This window comes from Protomyctophum bolini (assembly GCF_963924005.1).
Source record: "Protomyctophum bolini genome assembly, chromosome: 19".
Taxonomy (NCBI): Eukaryota; Metazoa; Chordata; class Actinopteri; order Myctophiformes; family Myctophidae; genus Protomyctophum; species Protomyctophum bolini.
In genome coordinates this window covers 18,875,247-18,896,148 of record NC_137880.1, presented here as the reverse complement: position 1 = coordinate 18,896,148, position 20,902 = coordinate 18,875,247, and the positions used below count along the sequence as shown (strand labels likewise).

The 20,902-nt window shown below is 41.2% G+C and overlaps 1 protein-coding gene across 2 annotated transcripts in view; it reads right to left on the bottom strand.

Annotated features, from left to right (window-relative positions):
• Nucleotides 1–5,428: 5,428 nt before the first annotated feature.
• LOC308334489 (mRNA-capping enzyme-like) overlaps nt 5,429–20,902 on the bottom strand; it is a 95,597-nt gene continuing 80,123 nt past the window's right edge. For both annotated transcript variants that reach the window (XM_080791281.1, XM_080791282.1), the window contains 3 exons: nt 18,292–18,358; nt 8,690–8,813; nt 5,429–7,240 (listed from right to left, as the gene is read on the bottom strand). In XM_080791281.1, coding sequence (XP_080647407.1) covers nt 7,083–7,240; nt 8,690–8,813; nt 18,292–18,358 — 349 coding nt within the window. In that variant the 3' untranslated portion in view covers nt 5,429–7,082. The remainder of the gene's footprint in view (nt 7,241–8,689; nt 8,814–18,291; nt 18,359–20,902) is intronic.

The following is a 20,902-nucleotide window of genomic DNA, read 5'->3' as shown; positions in this document are numbered from 1 at the left end:
CAAAACATGTGATGTTTTTCACGGCGATACTTCTGTGGCCTACTGGCAGTGTAAAGTTTGGTGCTGATCAGTCCAACGGTTTGTGAGATTTGCTCCAGACACTTCGACACAGACTCTCCCTCTCTCATAGCTTCTTGCAGATCCATGCCATAAAACGGAGGGGGCAAAGTGTAGTCTCCCCGACTTAAGTATATAGGGTTTGAGTGGTTGGGAGAAGTTTGACTTTCAGAAGACACCCACGCATATGTTCACCTTCACTCATCAATAATGTGATGAGGGGAGACGAGATCAGCCGATGTGTCTATAGTGTACCTTTGGGACCCTACAGAGGATATTATCCACATCCAAGCCATTATCACAGCAGAGGAAAGCCAAAGGGCATGGTCATTGTGGGTCTACAGGGGGCTGTCAAGACTGAAATATCCAAGCAACCGCACATATTAGAATATTAGACGCTGCGACAGCCTTGAATAATGATGATCATGTGGATAATGTGCTGCTATGATAATGTTATCTGAACCTCTGAGCTCAGGAGGAGTTTCAGTGGATGCGTGCATCTGAATTCTCAGTTCAGAACTGGGTAGCATGCACATATTGTAAGACAAATGTAGAAAATACACATGTAATTAGGGCTGGGTGTTATGGACCTCAGTATCGATATTACGATGATATTGTATTTCAACAATTTTCTGTACAATAAAAAAGCTCACAAATGATCGCATTGTGAGCTTGTATAGACTGGCTAAATTATAAAAAAGGGCTTAACATAAACTGATTAACTGACTAAAACTAAAATTTTAATGGAGAATCATTTCCTGGGCCACTCGTCGTTCTGAAAGGGGGCGGGACTGCGACGCTCTATAGGAGTGGTTAGCACTACTCAATAATAATACCGGTAACTGTGTCCCCTTAAGCTGTTGATATTTGATAGAGTACATTTGCACATACTGTATGTAGAATTTGTCCTCTGCATTAACTTAGATTAGGAGTGGTGACTGAGAACTATTAATACAGCACCCGGGAAGCAGTTAGGGCCTGAAGAGGGTCAAGAGTCTTGCTCAGTAACATGACACTGGGCTGGGAGGAAAACCGATTCCATGCCACCCTAATGATCAATGTTGCAGTGCCATTTGAATGAGTGTTAATTTCTTAGTCGCCAAACTGCGGAGAGGTTGAAGAGAGAATCCTTCGAATTTGCGATTAATCTTTTGGCAATCTTCCGCAATACCTGCCAGTCCCACGTCTCTCCGGTTTCTTCATTTGTTAGGTACCTTCTACGGCTACTCGGCTAGACACCTAATGACAGTGAAATGGAGTGACGGATGGGCGAGCACCGCCGGCCATATAATACTTTATATGAATGAAGGAAGAACTTGGGAAAGAGCCCTGTGCCGGTAACTGTCTCTAAACGGTTCATCATGAACCTGTCTAGTGGTCTACTGTTGCTGAACTCATTTCACACTGGAAATTCTATTCTTTAGCACAGAGCAGCAACAGCAGCAATGTTGTTTGTGCATGAACCAAATTAACATTTCCTCCGTCTGACTGTTGATTGGTCAAAACAGGAAATTAATATATGAGTCATAGTCCATTTTGGTTTTTACTGTCAGAAAACAAGGGGTGAAGTGATTGTGCTCTTGTCATAACAAGAGGACAATCACTTTGTCCCTTAATTTGGGGAGTCTATCTGGCAAAGGAGCGTGAATGTACAACCAATCTTGTTGGATAACAGGACGTCTGCAGCTGCACTGCAAGCCTTGCTGAATCTAGTAGATGTATTCAACAAGTGGTTGTTAACCCTATTTCTATTTTACAGGGGTAGGATATTTCCTTTATTTTTTTAGCATTTTTATCCCACCCTGGGTTTTTAACCACTTATGCCATATTTTGCACCTTCAAACATTTCTGAAAAGTCAATTTTTTTTGCTACCATTAACTGCTGGTGTGATGAACATCACTTACGAGTTAATGTAAGGAAAACCGAGGAGATTGTAGTGGATCCCAGGTCTATAGGTGACCACACCACGATCACCATACATGGTCATGACATCAAACAGGTCACATCCTATAAATATCTAGGAGTGCACATTGATTGTGATATAAGCTGGCACTCCCATGTGACAAGTATGTGTGTGCAAAAGTACACCAACGCCTTCATTTTCTACGTAGGCTCAGACTTTTTGGTGTAAGTAGAAACATAATGCTGATCTTCTATAGAGCTAGCAGAGTCAATTCTAAGGTATGGTATCACCAGTTGGTTTGGAAACCTAACTGTAAAACACAAATCTGAGATCCTTAGATTAGCCAAAATGGCAAGGAAGATCATGGGTCTGTCTACACCTCCGATCACCCCCCAGGTCATCTTTGAGCAGGCCACCATTGGACAGGTTAAGAAAATTGTGTCTGACCCCTCCCATGTACTATACCCTGAGTATCGGCTAATGCCATCAGGTAGGAGGTACGAGGTCCATGCATGCAAATACAATAGGTATTTGTCCCTCTGTCAATCACACTCAACAGAGTCATTGCAGAGGGCAGACAGGGTAGGGGTCGAAGGTTATGAGGTGATGTTCTCAATTCCTCTTCTGCACTAGGTATGTTGGGTGTGTTTTTTTTATGTTGTACGGGTCACTGTGTGCCTTTGTTGTCTTGTATTGTGTATTGTCTTGTCTTGTATTGTATCTGTATGCTGCAGATGGGGTCCAAGACAAATTTCTCTCTTGGGAGACAAAATAAAGAAACCTTGAACCTTGATTAACATTTCTGAAATATACAATTATATTAAATTATAATTCTTTCCAACAATGACAGGGCTTTTAGACGTGTCTTGTTATGCACTAGCCCCAGGCCTACAGATTCCTGTTAGATTGGTGCTGTATTTAACATTAATCAACATGATAGGGTGTAGTATAGTAGTATATACCTATGGACCACATGGCTCCGGAATCATGGGGGTCCCCAAGGCGACTTACTTAACATAATTTGCCCATTAACACGATACAGAACAAAGTTCTTAATTGCTCTTGAGTTGCACCTCAGCATAAAAGATTAAGAGGGTGTCGCCTATCTTCTAGGATAATCGTGAAAATAAGAAATCTCTCATGCCCATGGCATTTAGTTCAGCTTGAATAGACATGTTTAATATAATTTGAATGGCACCAGAAGGTAAATGTTAATTCAACCAATATATAGAAATGCATAAGGCCTAAATATGCAAGGTCAGACCCTACTGTAACTTATTTTGATATGCTTCTGAAGATATGAACATATCGTACTGTATTGAATCACATCACAAATAAAACCATGAGAGCCATATTGCTGGAACTTACTATTGGATCTTCCTGACCCAAAGAACAGCAATGAAGAAGGACCAATGAGGATGCAGTAGCATCATGTTAGGAGGACTCATTTATATTAAGTGATACGACCACGTCACACACCCAATATAACACATTTTCCAACTACAAATTGCAATGTGACGCATATTCCTCTTGAAAATCAGTTATGTTCAGGAAGAGAACACGATCACATCATAGCATAAATTAGGATATAATGGCCAACCTAATCTGTCTCTGATGAAGATGCCAGCTGAGAAGCTGTCACTTGGATATATCCAGGATGAGCGGAGATTGATGTAGCTCTGCAGCCATTCCTTTCCATATGGCTACACCTGAGATGAGTGCATCAGCAGGGAACATGTGTGATAATGCGTCTGGTGCCTTCATACCTCCCACCCTGAGTCTGGTATTGAGAAATTAATGTAATCAACAGTCTGGGTGATGATCGGGTCAGTCTGTCAGACCCATTTCAGATTCATTAGCAACCGTAGCACATCTTATAATTACAACACTTTAGGGGCCAGGCAAAAATCTGTTTAGGCCTAATTTAAAAAATGTCTTCTAAATCCTCCAGTTTTCTGAAATAAACATTTTCACGATTTTTCAAAGTTAGCAGACCTACAAGCTCGTAGAGCTTGTAGATCTGCTATTTTTCAATAGCTATATTACAACATAATGTTTAAAACACCAAAAGGGGTTCCCGCCCAAAATCTGTTTAAACCACATGAACCCTACCGTCTGCATTTTCTGCATGTTACAATGCATGTTGCTGAGAAAAGGGGAAGAAAAGGCGAACATTTGGCAAAAGATGGGATATGGATCACTCACCGACAGCTGCCTTCTTGCAGCCCTCTGCAACATGAACAGCTAAGCGGCACGTCGTGTCGTGTCCATACACCCTGGGGTAGGTTTGGAGGGAGGGAGGGACAATGGATTATTCAAGACAACAGAGATGATTGTATGAAAAAGGCATTCAAGCATCCTCTCCTGATTTAATATGACTGTGGAGCCCTGAGATAGCCAGCTTCCACACCTGAACCAAGAGACAACTACTGCAATATACACTGTGTACACACACACACACACACACACACACACAGTTCTCCCTCCTGCCACCTCGATTTCCGGGCATGAATAAATCCAGAGATTTGTGTAGTTCATTCCTGAGCATAAAGACAAAGTCTCTGTTAGGAGAGGAATTATGATAAAAAAAAATTAATCCCATTATCTAGGGGCGGGCAATATGGATATATGAGATATGTCGTCTAAGATTTTGGTTAACGTATGGTATATATACAGTATATATTCTAAATTCTGTATATACCAATATAATCATTACATTACCATAAGTTGATTTTGTCCATATCAGCCACACCATTCTGTAATACGACGATATTGTTTTAGGATCGTCAATAATGGTTAGAAAAACGGTACATTTACAAGCTCGCAATTCACTGTGACGTGTTGCAAGCATGTACATCAACTATTTCTGCTATATTGGAAATAGGGCAGCAGTAGTGGTTACAGAATGCGGCATTGACGTCAATATACAGAAGTAAGAATTGCATCTTTGTTCCTGTGGTGCCACTACCTGCTGAATGAGAACGACTCCATGTCTCAGAGGGCAGCCATGCTCACAAGAAGGTGAGCGCTTGCTTTGATGGGGATCAGCTAACTTTCATGTGCTGCCAGAGGGGAGCATAGTGGGAGTAAAAGCTCATATCTTTGTACTACAAGGAGAACCTTCGCCTTGGGCACAGACACAGGTAGGAGGGCAACACACACACACACACACACACACACACACACACACACACACAGTCATTTCCTAACACTTGACTTCAAACAATCTTGCTCACCTGAACCTCAGCCCGTATCCTAATCTTAAAATATACCCCAGGCTACAAATGTTTCTTCATCCAAATGTAAAACCACGTCCACCCCGTCTCTCAGACTCACACATGGCTCAGAGTGAGACCTTGATGGTCATCCCTTAAACAATTGTAATAATAATACTGATTAAATTATCTCTCCTTTCGCACAGCTTTTAATAGTGTAAACAAGACAAGATATGCAACACTCTGTCTCACAGATGTTAATGGACTCCTAGTTCTACGCCAAGGCTGGGGATACAAAAGGACTGTGCTGTAGGTAGCCAGCTCTCCTAGCAACAGGCAACAAAGGCAGGGTCGATAATCTATTCAGATGTTTCTTCACAATTAGACGATGGGAGATGTGGGTTTATAGGATTGTTAACAATGGAGGTGCACCGTGACCCAAAGTTGTCGATCAGATTTACCCAAGAGAAAGAACATGCACTGTCTATCACTGCCTGAAAAGAAAGAAAAAGGAAAAACCTCATAAAAGGGGGAAAATGAACACGCTAGCCATCGACTGGAACCCCACCCAAAGGCTATTCAAACAAACATTGACAATTTAGTACAGTGGTTCAGTAGGGTAGTCATGGACCTTGAGGAGGGTCCAAATGGAACCTTATGGGTCTGTAAACTCTGAGAGTGTACAAATGAACGGTGGTCATTTGAATGGGGGTCGTAGAAAATGTTTAAAAGTTTGAGAACCACCTTTAACCCATTTAGCCCCGACAAAAAAAGAAAAAAAAAAACTTCTAAATCCTCCAGTTTTCTGAAATAAATATTTTCACGATAAAAAAAAAAATAGCAGACCTGATCTGCTATTTTTCAATAGCTAAATTATAACATAATGTTTAAAACACCAAAATGGGTTAAGTAGTCTGGTAAACGATCCCAGCCGCGTGAATTCACATTATCGTGCGTCTTCTGCAGATTGGTCTGGCCCCAAGCGCTGGGCGGGTGTTTTGCAGAAGACGCATGATAATGTGAATTGACGAGGCCGGGATGGTTTACCAGGCTGCTGTTTTAGTATACAACAACTACACACTGAGAGGCGGTACTGAGCACGTCAGGAACACACTTGACCGTGCAGAAACCACGAAATCACTGAAATCCGACATGTTTTGTTTGCCATAAGCTCCGTCGTGCGTTGAACATAGTGCACCTGCAAGCTCACAGTGCGTCGTGTTGTGAGCTTGTACTGTAGGTCAGCCATTTCCCACACACGATACCGTCGTACAGTATGAATCGGGCTTCAAGTGGTCCTCAAGAAAGAACTGTCAAAAGCAAAAGGAGCGATTGAGATGCAACCCTAACGGGCATTATGAAAGACATCTGTACTTGATAAACTCCTGAAACTGGGGAATAGAAGTGCTGATGAACATTTACTCCTTATCAGAAACAAACAGCAGCTGTGACAAAACATAAACCAGGGTCTGCATAGTCAGGTGCACTTGTAGCCATAACAATTTCACTGTTAAATACTAATCACCGAGCTCAGATACAAATAAAAAGACAAAACAATAAACATAAATAGAAATAAATAAATAAATTGAGCATCATGTTCTGCACTTTAATAAGAACAATTGCAATTAAAGCTACAAGAAGGAACTCTACAAGGTATATCTAACAGCGGTCAAATAATTAAAGTTCATTTTTTGTTTTTTTTATGTATTTTCTTAAGTCATTACACAAAATCAAGCCTAAAGGGCTGGTAAAACAAATACTTGGGAGGAGAGGAGGGTAAAAGGGGCAAAGAAGCCTCGCAATGCCCATTAACTGTGGAGGAGGGTGACTTGGCTTCGGTGCTGTGGGCAAATGAATATGCACTGCAACCATGGAACAGTCCAGTTCAGAACGGCCCAAACCGCTGCTACTCGCTAGCCCGGTTAGGTCTCTTTGGAGGAGGGGGTGGCATGAGCTCCGTGTCTGGGTCTGGCGGGTGTTTCCGGGTCTGTGTCTGGGCACAGCGGTCCAAAAACTCCAACAGGATTTCCTTAGTTACCGGATGCTGTATGGAGTTACAGACAGCTTGGGGAGAGGAGGGGGAGACACACACACACACACACACACACACACACACACACACACACACACACACACACACACACACAGGAAGGAAGTTACTACAGACATAATGACAGGCTCATCCAGGTCTGGCAAACTCTGACACTTCGCATCTTCGCAAAAAACATTGCATGCATCGCAATGCGTTGTGATCTTGTAGATGCGCCATTATCACAGACAAAAAAAAAGTGTGGAGCATAAACAGGAGGGGGCCTATAGTAGAGCCCTGAAATCAGTATGTCAGCAGTTCTGCAGAAACCTGGCACGATAGAACAGTAAAAATAAATAACAGAATCCCATTGATGACCATGTGTTTGGGACAGTTTAGGATGAGCCAATCTGATGAGCCTTAATTGGCTTAATCACAGAATGGTCAACATTATGGGAAACACCACCACTACTAACATGTAGTGGTGTAGAAAAAAAAAAGGTTTTGCAGACCACTAATAACTTGCATCTACAAAACAATAAACATACATACAGTCGCTACATTAGAAAAGGCTTTTTGCATATGCTTGGTGGGCGACAGACCACAAATTGAAAACAGTCTCTAATGTACCAATATGGAAATGGGTTAGTCTGAATCATGGCTGAGTGGCCTCCGCTATACTCTAATGAAACTAAAAACGAAGGAACCAAAGGTGTTTCAGAGCCTGGGGAAAAGACTAAAACAGGCATTAATTTCTTTTGCTTTGACATTTGCAGCTATAAGGTCACAAATCACTTGCTGAAAAGCTGGAACATAAAGAACATTATTCTCCCCAATGTACAGAACACAGACCGGTCAGATATTGACATTCTCGCCATGCCTCTTTTGTATTCCATGTGCACGTGTGAGAGCCACCCAGAGTAATAATGCAGACATTAATGCAGGGCAGGAGGATAATGAAATATAGATGAGGCGAAGGATTAATCGAATAGAATGTCTCGTCACTGTCTTCTTCAGGGATGGGATATTTATAATAGTCATCGGGCAGAAAACGTGTACAGTATATACATAATTTATAGTTTTTTTTTTCCATAAATGAATGCCTGAATTTAAAATTTGCCTTATGACAATGTTGCCCAATGTAAAAGCTCACAATGCGACACCATTGAGCTTGTAGATCAGCTATTTGTTCATTTGTTGAAATCTCAAAGATTTTCACTAATGACATGCCCAAAATAGAGATTTAAAGTATTAGTCTGTGGGATTTATAAACATTCAACCAATGAACAGTATCAGAGCTTGTGACAAAATAATAACTCCATTAGATGCGTTGGAACACAGGTTATGTATTTTTTTCCTTTTCCTGAAATGTAACCATTATTGGACATACTGTACAGTACAAGGTTGCAGCCCAACAGCGATGATACTGAGAAATAATAATTGTGTGACTGGTACGGGAGCAGCAGGCTTTGTTTGTGTCTCACCCATAGCCGTGTCGTAGGAGTTTGGGAAGCTTTTGTCAATCCTTTGCCGCATGAACACCCATGTGTTATTATCGAAGTTGCACTCTATGATTTTGTTGTCGTACTGCTTGAGGTCCTTCGAGGCCTGTGTGGAGAGAGACAGGTCACTTAGTACACACACACACACACACACACACACACACACACACACACACACACACACACACACAGCTTCAAAGTACCACGAGAGAGCATACACGACCGTACCTAGACTGGGTGGCCCCAGTGGGGGTGGGGGGTGGAATCCCTAGCAATACCAGCTGAGCAACATGGGCCGTGGGTGTTTGACGTCATTTTGGTCTTCCGTGGACACAAACAAAATGTGTCCAACACGCTGTGGTACAGTTTGGCTGTAAGACTGCATGCAGGCTTGCATCATGCGTACGGATTATGAGTCAAGCAAGACATGTTGCGCATCTGTTGTTTACATTCCAAGCGGCTGTGTCTTACAGAGAGGATTTCAGAAAAGATTTCGAAACGTTTGGAGTCTCTTTGCTAACGGCTGACCTCTACAGCAAGTCACAAAAAAAAGGATTATACAATTTTCCGACCCCCAGTCTAGGGTAGGGGGAAACATAATAATGAGGAGACAGCTTTTACCTTATAGTAGGAAACACAAAAGTACAATAAAGAACTTAGGAGCTGACTATCAAAATAAAGAGTAAATACTGAAGGTTACTCAGAACTGACATGAAACTGGGATAACAAAATATAACTTATTCAAATGACTGAAGACAAACTAACTAAAGAAACAAAATACCAAAGCAATCAAAAGAAAAGGCAAGAGGACAAGAGGGATGGAGTCTCTGCTGCAGAATTAGCCGTCGTCCTCACAATAGACATATATAAATGCTAGATGGCTCAAGGCGGAGTCTCTGACGTAGTTCACCCAGCGGCCATCTTGCTTCTGGGCTACAGTACATTATGTTAAATGGCAGCTCAAACTAAAGTAATCCAAACACGCTCAAATCCTGACGGATTTACAAACAGGTCGGTTTAATTAAAACGTTATCAACGACGTGGCTATGATTTAGGATGCTTATCGGCTTAATATCATTTGTTTATATGAACATTATATAAACGCATATGTAAGTATGCAGATGTCTCTCATGTTTATAACAAACCAAACCGTTTGAAAATTGAGCTTATGGTTATTTAAAAGTACATGCCCCATAGACACAATGTTATGCTGCCCTGAATTAAGATAGCCGCCAAATAGCAACGTCGCCCTCCATTGGTCAGCAGCGCGGGTGAGCCATCTAGCTTTCTTATAATATAAGAAAGCAAGATGGCTCACCCGCGATATATATTATATATCTACAGTATGGTCCTCACAGCAGTCAGGACAGACTGAGCACTTTTATAGATAGCAGGGCTATTACCCGCGACATACCAAAGCCTACACGGTTTGTGCAAGGCGCGCGCTGTGATTAATTGCCCAGACTCTTCTTCAACAAAGATGGCGAAAGCAAACATTCTTTGTTCTGTACTTATACATACAAAAGTATGGTACAAAACACTGAAGTCCTTAAACCAGAAACCTAACCTTAACCTCAGTAAAACTATACCTAAACCTAACCGTAACCTCAGTAAACTTAATTTGCCCGGGGGCGTGGTTATAAGCACAACCCGTGTAGGAATTAGTATGCCACCTATTACCCAGCTGCTGGTAACCAATGAGGAAGAAGGGGCAGGTCCAGGTAGGACCTGTCAATTATTGCAGCCACCTGCTTTCAATCGACCAGTCAGTCATCAGCACCACACCCATTCTCTACACTCTCCATTCACCTCCATTCATGACCTTAATATAGAGAACACAAAAGGGAAACAATATAACACAGGCCACAAACATTTCCAACTTATCACAATTATTCCCAAATTAACCAAATACAAGAATAACAATAATAATCATAAGGACAGCGGTCCGTAACATACACTGACATGTAAACTCATTAAAAAGGCTCCCATCCCTTGATTTGCACCCTGAAGACTATTGGGGTGGGAATTTCAGGGCTCAGTGCAGGAAAGGTGCCAAGCTGCCCCCCCTGAGTAGATGAGCCCGAGTTGGCACCAGAAAGCAGTGTCACACTGCCAAAGAAATCATTGGCATTTGGCATGGCACTAAGTAAGAGCTGGCCGATCCTGGGGTGCAGGGCATCTGGTCAATCAGTGGGGATCAGAGTCACAGAGGAAGAGGTGTGTGAGTGAGAGCAAAATACAGATGAGGAGGTCCTAAATTGAGTACATCACACTCCAAAAAATGACCTTGACAGCTGGTAGTAACCTACAAACATGAAGGTGTGCACAATTATTACAAAAATGTGTTCACATCGGCAGGAAGGAACAAGGGACAAAGTGACTAGCAGTCATATGTTTTCAAAGGTACACTGCTACACTGAGGATGAGCAACATGGAGCAATGAGACAGGTTGTAGAAAATCTTTCGCAGGGGAAAAAAATGTTTTATGCAATTTTATGCAAATGAGCAGCGACAGACTTGAGTAACAGCCAATGAGAGCAGACATGTTTCCTCTTTCGCTTTAAAACGTATGTAATGCGATATTTAGCTCATAATATTACGGAAGCAATCAGTCATATCAGATCTACAAACTCAAACACCACATATTGAGCTTGCAGATTGACTATTTTCAGCAAAGACATTTGGCGTTGAGAGACCAAATAGATCTCTTAGAACCCAATTAATAAAGTGTATGAGGTTTGAGTGGTTAATGGTGATATTATTAATAGGTCTTCCTTGAAGAAAATGTAACATAACTCCACGATGAATTCATTCAAGACAATGTAATTATGACATACTGTAAGTACAGTATAAGATATAGCTACAACATATTATGTTAAAATGTTGACTGCGGAGAATTTAAATCGTGATAAACTTCACTGCTGAGTATTTAATTTCACTAACCTTTGAAGAATCACCCGGGTGCTAATGTAGGTACGTTTCACGAAAATCCGCCTGAATATATTCCAATCGTTTGTAAGTGTCAAAAAATATTCAACAGTCCCAACAACAGTGGGGAACTGGGGCAAACAGGTGCTGCCATTGTCCCTCATAGACTTTGCATTAGTCCTAGGGAACGGACGGACCATCGCCCCCAGAGCAACATCATGATTAACACGGCTTGGATTCATGTTTTAATAGGCTATAAACGTGGTATGTTCTGCCATTTTGAGCATAAATCCCACTAATAACACTGTGCACGTGTACATGTATCGCAGATTATCACGTTGGCTGTTTCTACAATGAGAGGTCTACGGATGCTAGAGGTGGAAGCTAACGGAGGCTAAAAATATATATAATATATACTTTTTAATCAAATCTTGTGGATGGCTCAGATGGAATTAATAACTTTCCACGAGATATCTCGAGGATAGCAAGGAATGGGTTACATTACCCGGTTACATGCACTAATGTACAGAGATAAAGGCCCATTTATACGTTACTTGTACCGTTTCATACGTGTGTACCTTTAATGATGACCTTTAAGTCAGTCCTTGGTTTCATCATTTCTGACATTGTTCGTCTAATGGCTCTCTGAACTGGCTGCAATAACTGTTACAACAACATGGTGTCACTGAAAATATATTTTTTTGTTCCGACTAGGTATAGTATAAAACAGTAAACAGTATGGATACAAATACCAAGTGTGGAATCTATGCATCTTTTTTATCACTGCAGTATATATGAGCAGCCAAATATTCCTTAATGAAGGAATATGTACCGCATGCCACCTAAATTGTGAGTGGAAGTGAAACATGTTTCTTGCATTGCCTGTCACTGCTGTCAGCATGTCATGCATGCGTAAACTCTCCACCTCCAAGTCCCGGGACTCAATCTTCTCCATATAGTTTAATAGAGGTGTAGGGAAAAAAAAGATTCATACACCCAATGATAATAGACACTTCGCAGACCATAGACAATTTAAGAGAACTGTGAATTATAGTCCTGCACCAAAGATAATAGCAGACCTATAGACGCTACAGTGTTGCGTCTGGAACGTGTTGTGAGCTTGTAGATCTGCTACTGAAGAAACAGCAAACCAGCAAAAAGTGACAGACATAGTGAGCTATAGCCTACTGTAGAAGGTGTCACAAACTGCTGCCCAGCAGTATACAGTAGCTACAAGAATATTGATGAACACTCGTTGATTTTCACATCCATGTGCAAATGTGCTGGTGTAGCAGTCAGACCAAATTTACGCATGAGCAGGTTCACTGGCTATGCACACGCCACACATACAGACTTGCGTGATTGCATTTGGCCATGGGTATGTAGGTTTATAAAATCCAGTTTCTCTGTAGCACCCGCAGCCAATTAACCTACTAGTATTTAAGCTTCGCCCTTGGCACCAATACAAATTAAATCACCTGGCGCAGCCACCGCAGAATGGACTAGTAGGCTAATATTATTTCTGATTGGATGCAGCAGAGCCTTTGCTCGCTGCCTGGTGACGTGGTGCAGTTGCATCAATGATACGTAATTATCAGTGATATAAAAACATGAATAATCCGATAGATATACGCCATCATTTGTATAGTTTCCAGGCACCTAATTCTAATACCCCTTTTGCCTTTTAATTTTAATGCTTTAGCTTGCTTAGTTTTTAGCCTTTTAATTAGTTAGAAAATTGTCTTTTGTGTTTCAGAAGTTTTGTCTGTTCTGTTTTTGTAAAGCAATGCATCTGATTGCATTAAACGATGTTATACGATCCGACATGGGGTCCGTCCCCCCATCTCAAAATATTTTGTTCCAGGGACCCCGATAACAAAGATTTGCGTTAAAAATGTTAACGCTTATATATTTAAAGACCATTGAAAAATTGTCACACACTCATCTCAAAATGACAGATGCTTTCCCGGTTTTTATGGGTTAATGCAAGAAATAACATACTGTAGCCTGAGAGGAAACAACTTCAAATTGGTGGCTAATATCCATAGAGTATTAAAAGGATCGAGACTGAACCGGAGCGATAGCCACGCCCCCCCCCCGCTATTCATTTCAGTGGCGTTTTGAAGCACCCGGAAGAACCGTCTATTTCTGCATTTTTTCAATGCGGAAGTGCAAACGGGCGCTCAATTGGGAGGTTAAGCAACGACTGTTTTCAGGACGGCTCCGCTAGGCGGAAGTACGGTAGCTGTGACGCAATCGCCGTAGCTGTCAAAATCGTTAAGCAAACAGCCATTGGCGACGGCGACATTGGTTCCCATGGTGACGCGTCTATGCAGCATGTGTCAAACTTGCTGCATAGACGTTGCGCGTCAGCTAACTTGACGATATTGCTTAATTCTTACATGCGCTGGACATGATCGTGGAAAGAGGAAGGTGCTGGAGCAATCTGTGTTATTCTAAAACACTTTTAATAAACATGGTTAATATGACATATGGTATTAGTGTTATTTCTTCATTCAGAGCATGCCAAGACATTACACAGCATAAGAGAGGTGATGGAGCAATCGGTGTAAATGTATGATAGCTATAATTTCAATAAACATGGTTATGACATGGCGTTGTAGACACTACGTGTGAGTGTGGGTTCTGCCGTAGTAGAAAGGGCTGTGACGGCCAGCAGGTTAATGTATGGAGCACTGATCCATTTCCAGTTGCCGGAGCCGACTGCCATAGCCGTCGTTGCTTAAAGTCGCTATTGTTAAACCCCAGCTGCACGGGGTTTCCTAGTCATAACTCCACGGGTCCACCTGCAGTCCCACCTCTTAACACTATGGCCCAGTACTTCAACGTTGGAGAGCTGCACTGGGGGCTTGTTAATATCCACGTCAAAATAAACCTTAATTGGATTTCATAGCCATAGTAATAAATAGTAGATGTCTGCACAATGAGACATCTTTACGATTGTACCCATTCATTTCATGGCTACTACTCAAATGCAGACATCCTAACAGGATGACTCCATATCAAACGATTGTCGCATCCTGGATATACATATATTAGCTATTCTTAGAGATACAATGTAATAAGCAGCGATTACATCAGTTGCTGACCGTTAATTGCCATCATAGAAGGGCTAAATGTAAGTTGGATGTCTCACTGTGAGTACACATGGCACCAGTACACATGTCATCAGTGCTGGGTCCACTGTGAAGAAGCATAGATGTTCATAAATATCCCACGCAATCATAGATTGATTGTGACCTGATCTGAACAAGTTCATACTAGAAAAAGTGCCCCTCGGGCACAGGTCTCAACCAGTATAGGAGCGTTTGTGATGTTTGGACAAAATGTGTAGGAGTAATATAAACGTGTTTTTTTTTGCAATAATGTGTCTCCTGGTGGTTCTATAACAGGGAAATGTTAAAGATATAGCACGTAACAGTATATTCATAGTGCTTAGTAATGTTATAAAGGTCAAAGGTTAATGCATGTTGTGTTTTCAATAAATTGCTGGCATACATGACAGATCCGTCTTGATTACATGACTATAAATATCATGTGTACCGACTTGCGTGATATTTCGATAAAATCTGACAAAAAGTGTTGCACATAAGTCAGCCTCCTGGTGGCGCTCTCGGCCTAGTGGGAATATGCGTGCAGTTTCACCGCAAACGGACTCTGGGTTCATGATTTGTGGCATTTTGTACAAAACGGGCCACTCCTGCAAACTTTGGCAGCCAATCTTAGCCAATCAGGACGGAATATGAGAAATCAAACAGACCCGTCTGGATTACATGACTATAGAGATCATGTGTACCGATTTGCGTGAAGTTTGGATAAAATCTGGAGTAATATAAAATATATATTTTACATAAGTCGGCCTCCTGGTGGCGCTATGAAGCTCAGATGTGAAAAATGCAGGGACTCTAGGGAGTGTGCATACAAAGGACTCTAGGGAGTGTGACTCTAGGGAGTGTGCATACAAAGACTCTAGGGAGTGTGACTAGGGAGTGTGACTCTAGGGAGTGTGACTCTGGGGAGTGTGCATACAAAGTTTTACACAGCTCTAGGGACTCTAGGGAGTGTGCATACAAAGTTTTACACACTAGAGTTGTGTATTTGGTACAATGCGCAGGTGCACATTGCCACAAATGAGAAGCTTCATCAAAGCTTCTCAAGCCAAGCCACTGCTCTTACGTATCTCCATCTCTGGCACGCAGATCTGTCAGTCACTGAATGGGTTCATGTATGATTAATGAACCACTGGCCACATGCCCACTCACTCCATGAGGCACAGAGAGTGAAAACTAAATAGGATATAAATAGCCATTACCTTTAACAGTCTTAAATATTGTTTTAACCATTGCTAAGTGAAAGTGGAGCTTGCGATAGTGATGACCACATTACTGGATTTGACCACATTAAAACAGAAAATGACTGTGTTCCCCATGAGCAGCCTGGCCCTTAATAAAGAATTCATGCTGACCCCGCCAAGAAAAGTTCTGGAATACTGAGAATCTTGTAACCAAGACGTCTCTCGGGCTGGTATCAAGGTCAGGAAAGCATGTAAGTGGAGGGCAGCAAAGGCTGTAGATATCCCTGACCCTGAGTCATGGCCAAGGCACAGAATGCTGTTGGGCGCAGTGTCTTGCATCACAATTACATGTATTTGTATGACATACATTTATGCATAGTATACTCATTGTATTGGAATTTGATTTGATGTGAAATATTGGAAGGGATAATGTTGAAACACACTGGTCAGTGGTTCCCTCACTAACACAAGCTATCATTTCCTGAAATGAATAGACCTGTGTGAAAGTAATGTAAAAAATAAAGTAAAATTATTATTAAATATTTATTACATAATACTTTGACTACTAGGCAGTAATGACTAATGTCACTACTGTAGTACTAGTAGTAGTACTACTTTGCAGTGTTGGTTGGTCAGTCTGTCCATGACTATGTTGACTAGATAGATTGCCATGGTTTTTGCTGTGCACATTCATGCGTCCCAGAGGATGATGAACGCTACTAATTTCGGCGATCCCACTGCCTTTCTTCTAGTGCCACCCTTAGGACAAAATAATGTCCACTTGCATACAAGCTATCTTAAACTCTAACGGGCGGATTGCAGGATGAACGCTACTGATACTGGGGACTAGCAGGACTCCAAGGATGTTTGGGCTTCAGAAGGTCAAACTTTCTTGCAGGAATACTGACCGATTACTAGGACTCCTGGCCAATGAGCAAGCCAGAGACGGGGCTATTCAATGCATAATGTGGGCCAGGTGTGCGACAAGGTCATGCAAGGTAATTTGGTGTAAATATTTTATTTAGCAATTATGTTTGTGAAAATACTAAATAGATGTGCTTGGGACATACCGAGTATATCACACTTAATAAATACCTGATACTTGGACATTAACTTCCGAGATTACGGATGTTTTTCTTTAAGAAAATATTCTCTGATCAAATCGATGGTCTTTGGACACCTGGAATTACAGTATTCCTTTAAACTGTAATTATGCCAGCAACTAAAAGGAAGTCAAATACATTATTTATCAGAAATGACCCAGGGGTTGTGGGATGTGAGATCAGAAATTTTGTAGGTGTGAGCTATTACTCAAAATAAATAAATTATTAATTATTTGCATCGTCAATGAGAATATTTGATCAATTACATGGTAATTCGTTCAAATATTCTCATTGTAGTTTTAAGCAGTCCACATCTAAACTAATCAGATCACACAGGTTTTCATTGAATATCCTAGGCAGATTACAATTATTTTTGTAATCTTAGAACTTAAGAATGGCCTACTATTCCCAACACGGGGGAATAATGACACATCACAAATAGCCTAGCATTGTCTGCTGCTTATTGATGTATAATTTTGGCAACAAAATCAAAAGGCTGGTAGCAGCTTCATCTATGTCACTGTGTACATCATTTGTTAGGAGGAATGCTTTGGCACACGATGCAAAAAGCAAGTCATTAAGACTATTTAAATGACTTAAAGTAATACTATTACTGTGCAACACCCTTTTAGTGATACAGGTAGGTGTCATTACAGCGTCTGTCAATGGTCTGTTAGAATTTTGATTACTAGAATTCTGTTTGACACAAAACCACAGAAGTACTGCTCCAAAATAATGTTGCCGGGTCCTAGTACCAATGGATATTTTAGAAAGCAACAAAATTAACATTTCCGGTCATTTTGGCATGAGTGTCAGGGCACTGAGGACACTCGGAAATAAAAAGTCTTAGAGGAAGAAAACATTTAGGTGCAATGGTTATTGTGAATAATTGAATAACATTGAAACTGTTACCAAGCTTCTCTCACAATAGTGAGTTCACCAAGAACCTTATACAGGCAAAATATCACAATATTTCTGAGCCAACAATGTTGATACTGTCAGAATATGTGACAATAATCTTTTTGTTTTCTTTTTTTCAAAAGATATCCAAAAACGTCACAATTCGATGTGCTGATGGCTTGTCAAATGGCTATTTTGATTGCATTTGAGAATTTTCGAAAGTATAAAATAAGGCTTACTTGATGAAAACCATTACAAAAAAAAAAAACACTTATTCAGGATACACTACGATGGCCAAAATCACAGACTGATTGCCCAGTAGCTAGCTGTTGTCTTACCTTCATCTGCGCAAACGGCCTGTCGTAACTGCCCACATACAGCAAGCCAACAGTCTGAGGGAGAAGCCTGTAAAGACAAAAGATCTCCATTAATACCTGTAGCTCTCACCAAGGGCCAAATCTCAACCCAAGCCCGGCTGCGTATTGGTGCTATAAAGGTGCTGCAGTGAGATCAGAGTGTTCATTTTGGTGTGTGATCATGCGTTTCCATTCTCTGTCCACTCCAATCAAGTGGACAAATGGTACCAATTAAAGAGTGTAGAAATGGAACCAACTGGACCCTTCAAGCTTATTTTGGTAACTGTCAATCATTTAGCTGGGGAACCCCCTCCGGCATGGCAGAGACAATAAAATGTTCAAAACGTCTTTTTGGGTAGATAATTTACCTCTGTATTGGAGAAATGAGTGTGCACAAAGTACTGATATAGTCAATAAAAAATGAATTCATAACTTTTTGTGTAGTTAGAAATATTGCAATAATGATGCGTGGTTCCCTCACCGGGACAGTCTCTTGGCACACTGGCTGGGAACCACTGCTCTACGTATCCTGGCCGTGTGTCCCTGCAGCAATTGTTTCTCAGCCCAGAGACCACTCCCCACAGATGGTCGTAATCACATGTTTCTAAAATCACACCCACTCCGTAATTATTTCCAAACACTCACACGCACTTAAGCACAGCATGGAAGTTTCACAGACTTAGCACTAGCAATGGTATTACGATAGCAGAGGGGGGTATGACGTCTCTCTAAACGGAAATAAGGGTGCTTGAGCTGAAAACTGATGGCTAAATCACAGTGTGGACTTCTAGCCATCTCATTGGGTCATGAGACTCATGACTGAGGGCCCTCAATTCAACACCAGCAGGGGAACGAGGGAGTGAGTACTTGGGAGAGAAATTGCTTTTACAGTTTCACCTAGCTGATAGCTGCTCATATGCTCTTGTGAGTGCATCATGAGTGCATCATGAATTTGTGAAATTTATCAAATAAATCTAATCAGACAGAGGTGTGTGCTCAAGTGTCTTGCTCAGGGACACTTTGACATATAAATGGGCGAGCCGAGGGTTGAACCGGTGATTGCCAGAAAGCCTCTCTAGACCCCCTTCTCTATGGCCGTCCTCAATGGTTTAAATGGGTAGCAGACAGTGATTGGGGCTGATGCTTCTACTCCCTCCAGTGTAATGACTGGTGCGGTAGGCAGGAAGGAAGCAGCAGTCAACCAATCAGCCGTGCACCAAGAGTCACTTCCCACGAGTCTAAAGAGGCATTTTATTTGTTATCAAGTGTGAAAGTGAGCTCTGCAGCAGGCATGCATCTATTCTACGTCCGGACATAGACTAGACTACGTCCAACCTGCCTCTGATTGGCCTATCGACACTGCCTGTCTTACCAGACTTACTCCGTGGTGGGAAATAATACAAGTACGGTATAATGCAATACAAGAGAATGACAGCTTGGCCCGCGCGACAGAATATTTTTGTAAAATAAGCAAACTAATAGTGTTTATGCCGTTTGCTTTGATTGAATATGACGACGATATTTGATCTGGGTGTTCTACTAGTGCTTGTGTTGATTATCGTGTGTCCGTCTCCAGACTCCATAGCTATTTATTTATGCCCTCGTCGGTGCTATGCTTATATATGCAGTGATGGTCTGCAGTTTTCCGCTGGGGGTGTGAGTTTTTACTGTTAATAAATACGCGCTAATATCAATTCTAAATTAGAACCATATATGTGTACCCATGTTTATTGTCTGCTAGCCTATGGATACATATTACGGGCTGGCAACAACAATATGTCTATGCCATATTCAAACTATACTAATTATAGTAAACTAATATACTAAAAATGAAACAAAGGAAGAACAATAATGTTGTACTGTATAATGTTACATTACATGCTGTGCTGAAGATCAAACAATAGTGACACATTAACAACGTTGTGCATCGTGCAGCAGTTGAATGAGATCTTTAATATGGAGTTTGAACCTGACCCTATGTGTTTGATTCTTGGGCTGCCTGATGACAAGATTGTTGACAAGTTCCATACACGTCTGTTTAATCTCTTGACTTATGCTGCTAGGAAAAACATTCTGTTGTCTTGGATTGATGAGAAACCACCAACAAAAAAAGACTGGCACAAAATAATCATGCAGTGCATGCCGTTGGAATTCCTAACCTGCCTGCTACGCTCCACCACAGATACCTTCTATAAAATATGGGACCCATATTTGAGATTTGTTGGCCCTCAGTTAGCTACCACCTTGACCATAGGGTTCCTGGACAGAAGCGATGCCACTAACCTTGATTGATAAAGTTATGAATATTATTGTTATGTATGTATGTATGTATGTATGTATATGCATATATTTAATTTTCTTTTATTTTCTCTGGAGTTGTTAACCCATCTAGACTTTCAAGCACCAAACTGCACCAAACTGCAAATGTGTCCATATTTGTATATTCTTTTTTGGTATAAGTGTATAACTGTGTCCTTTGTTCCACAACGCGCCTGAGCTGAGCTGTCTGTTTTTGTTTGTTTTGTTTTTCCTGTCTTGTCTTTGTCATTGTCATAAAATGTAAAAATCAATAAAAAATATTATTGAAAAAAAA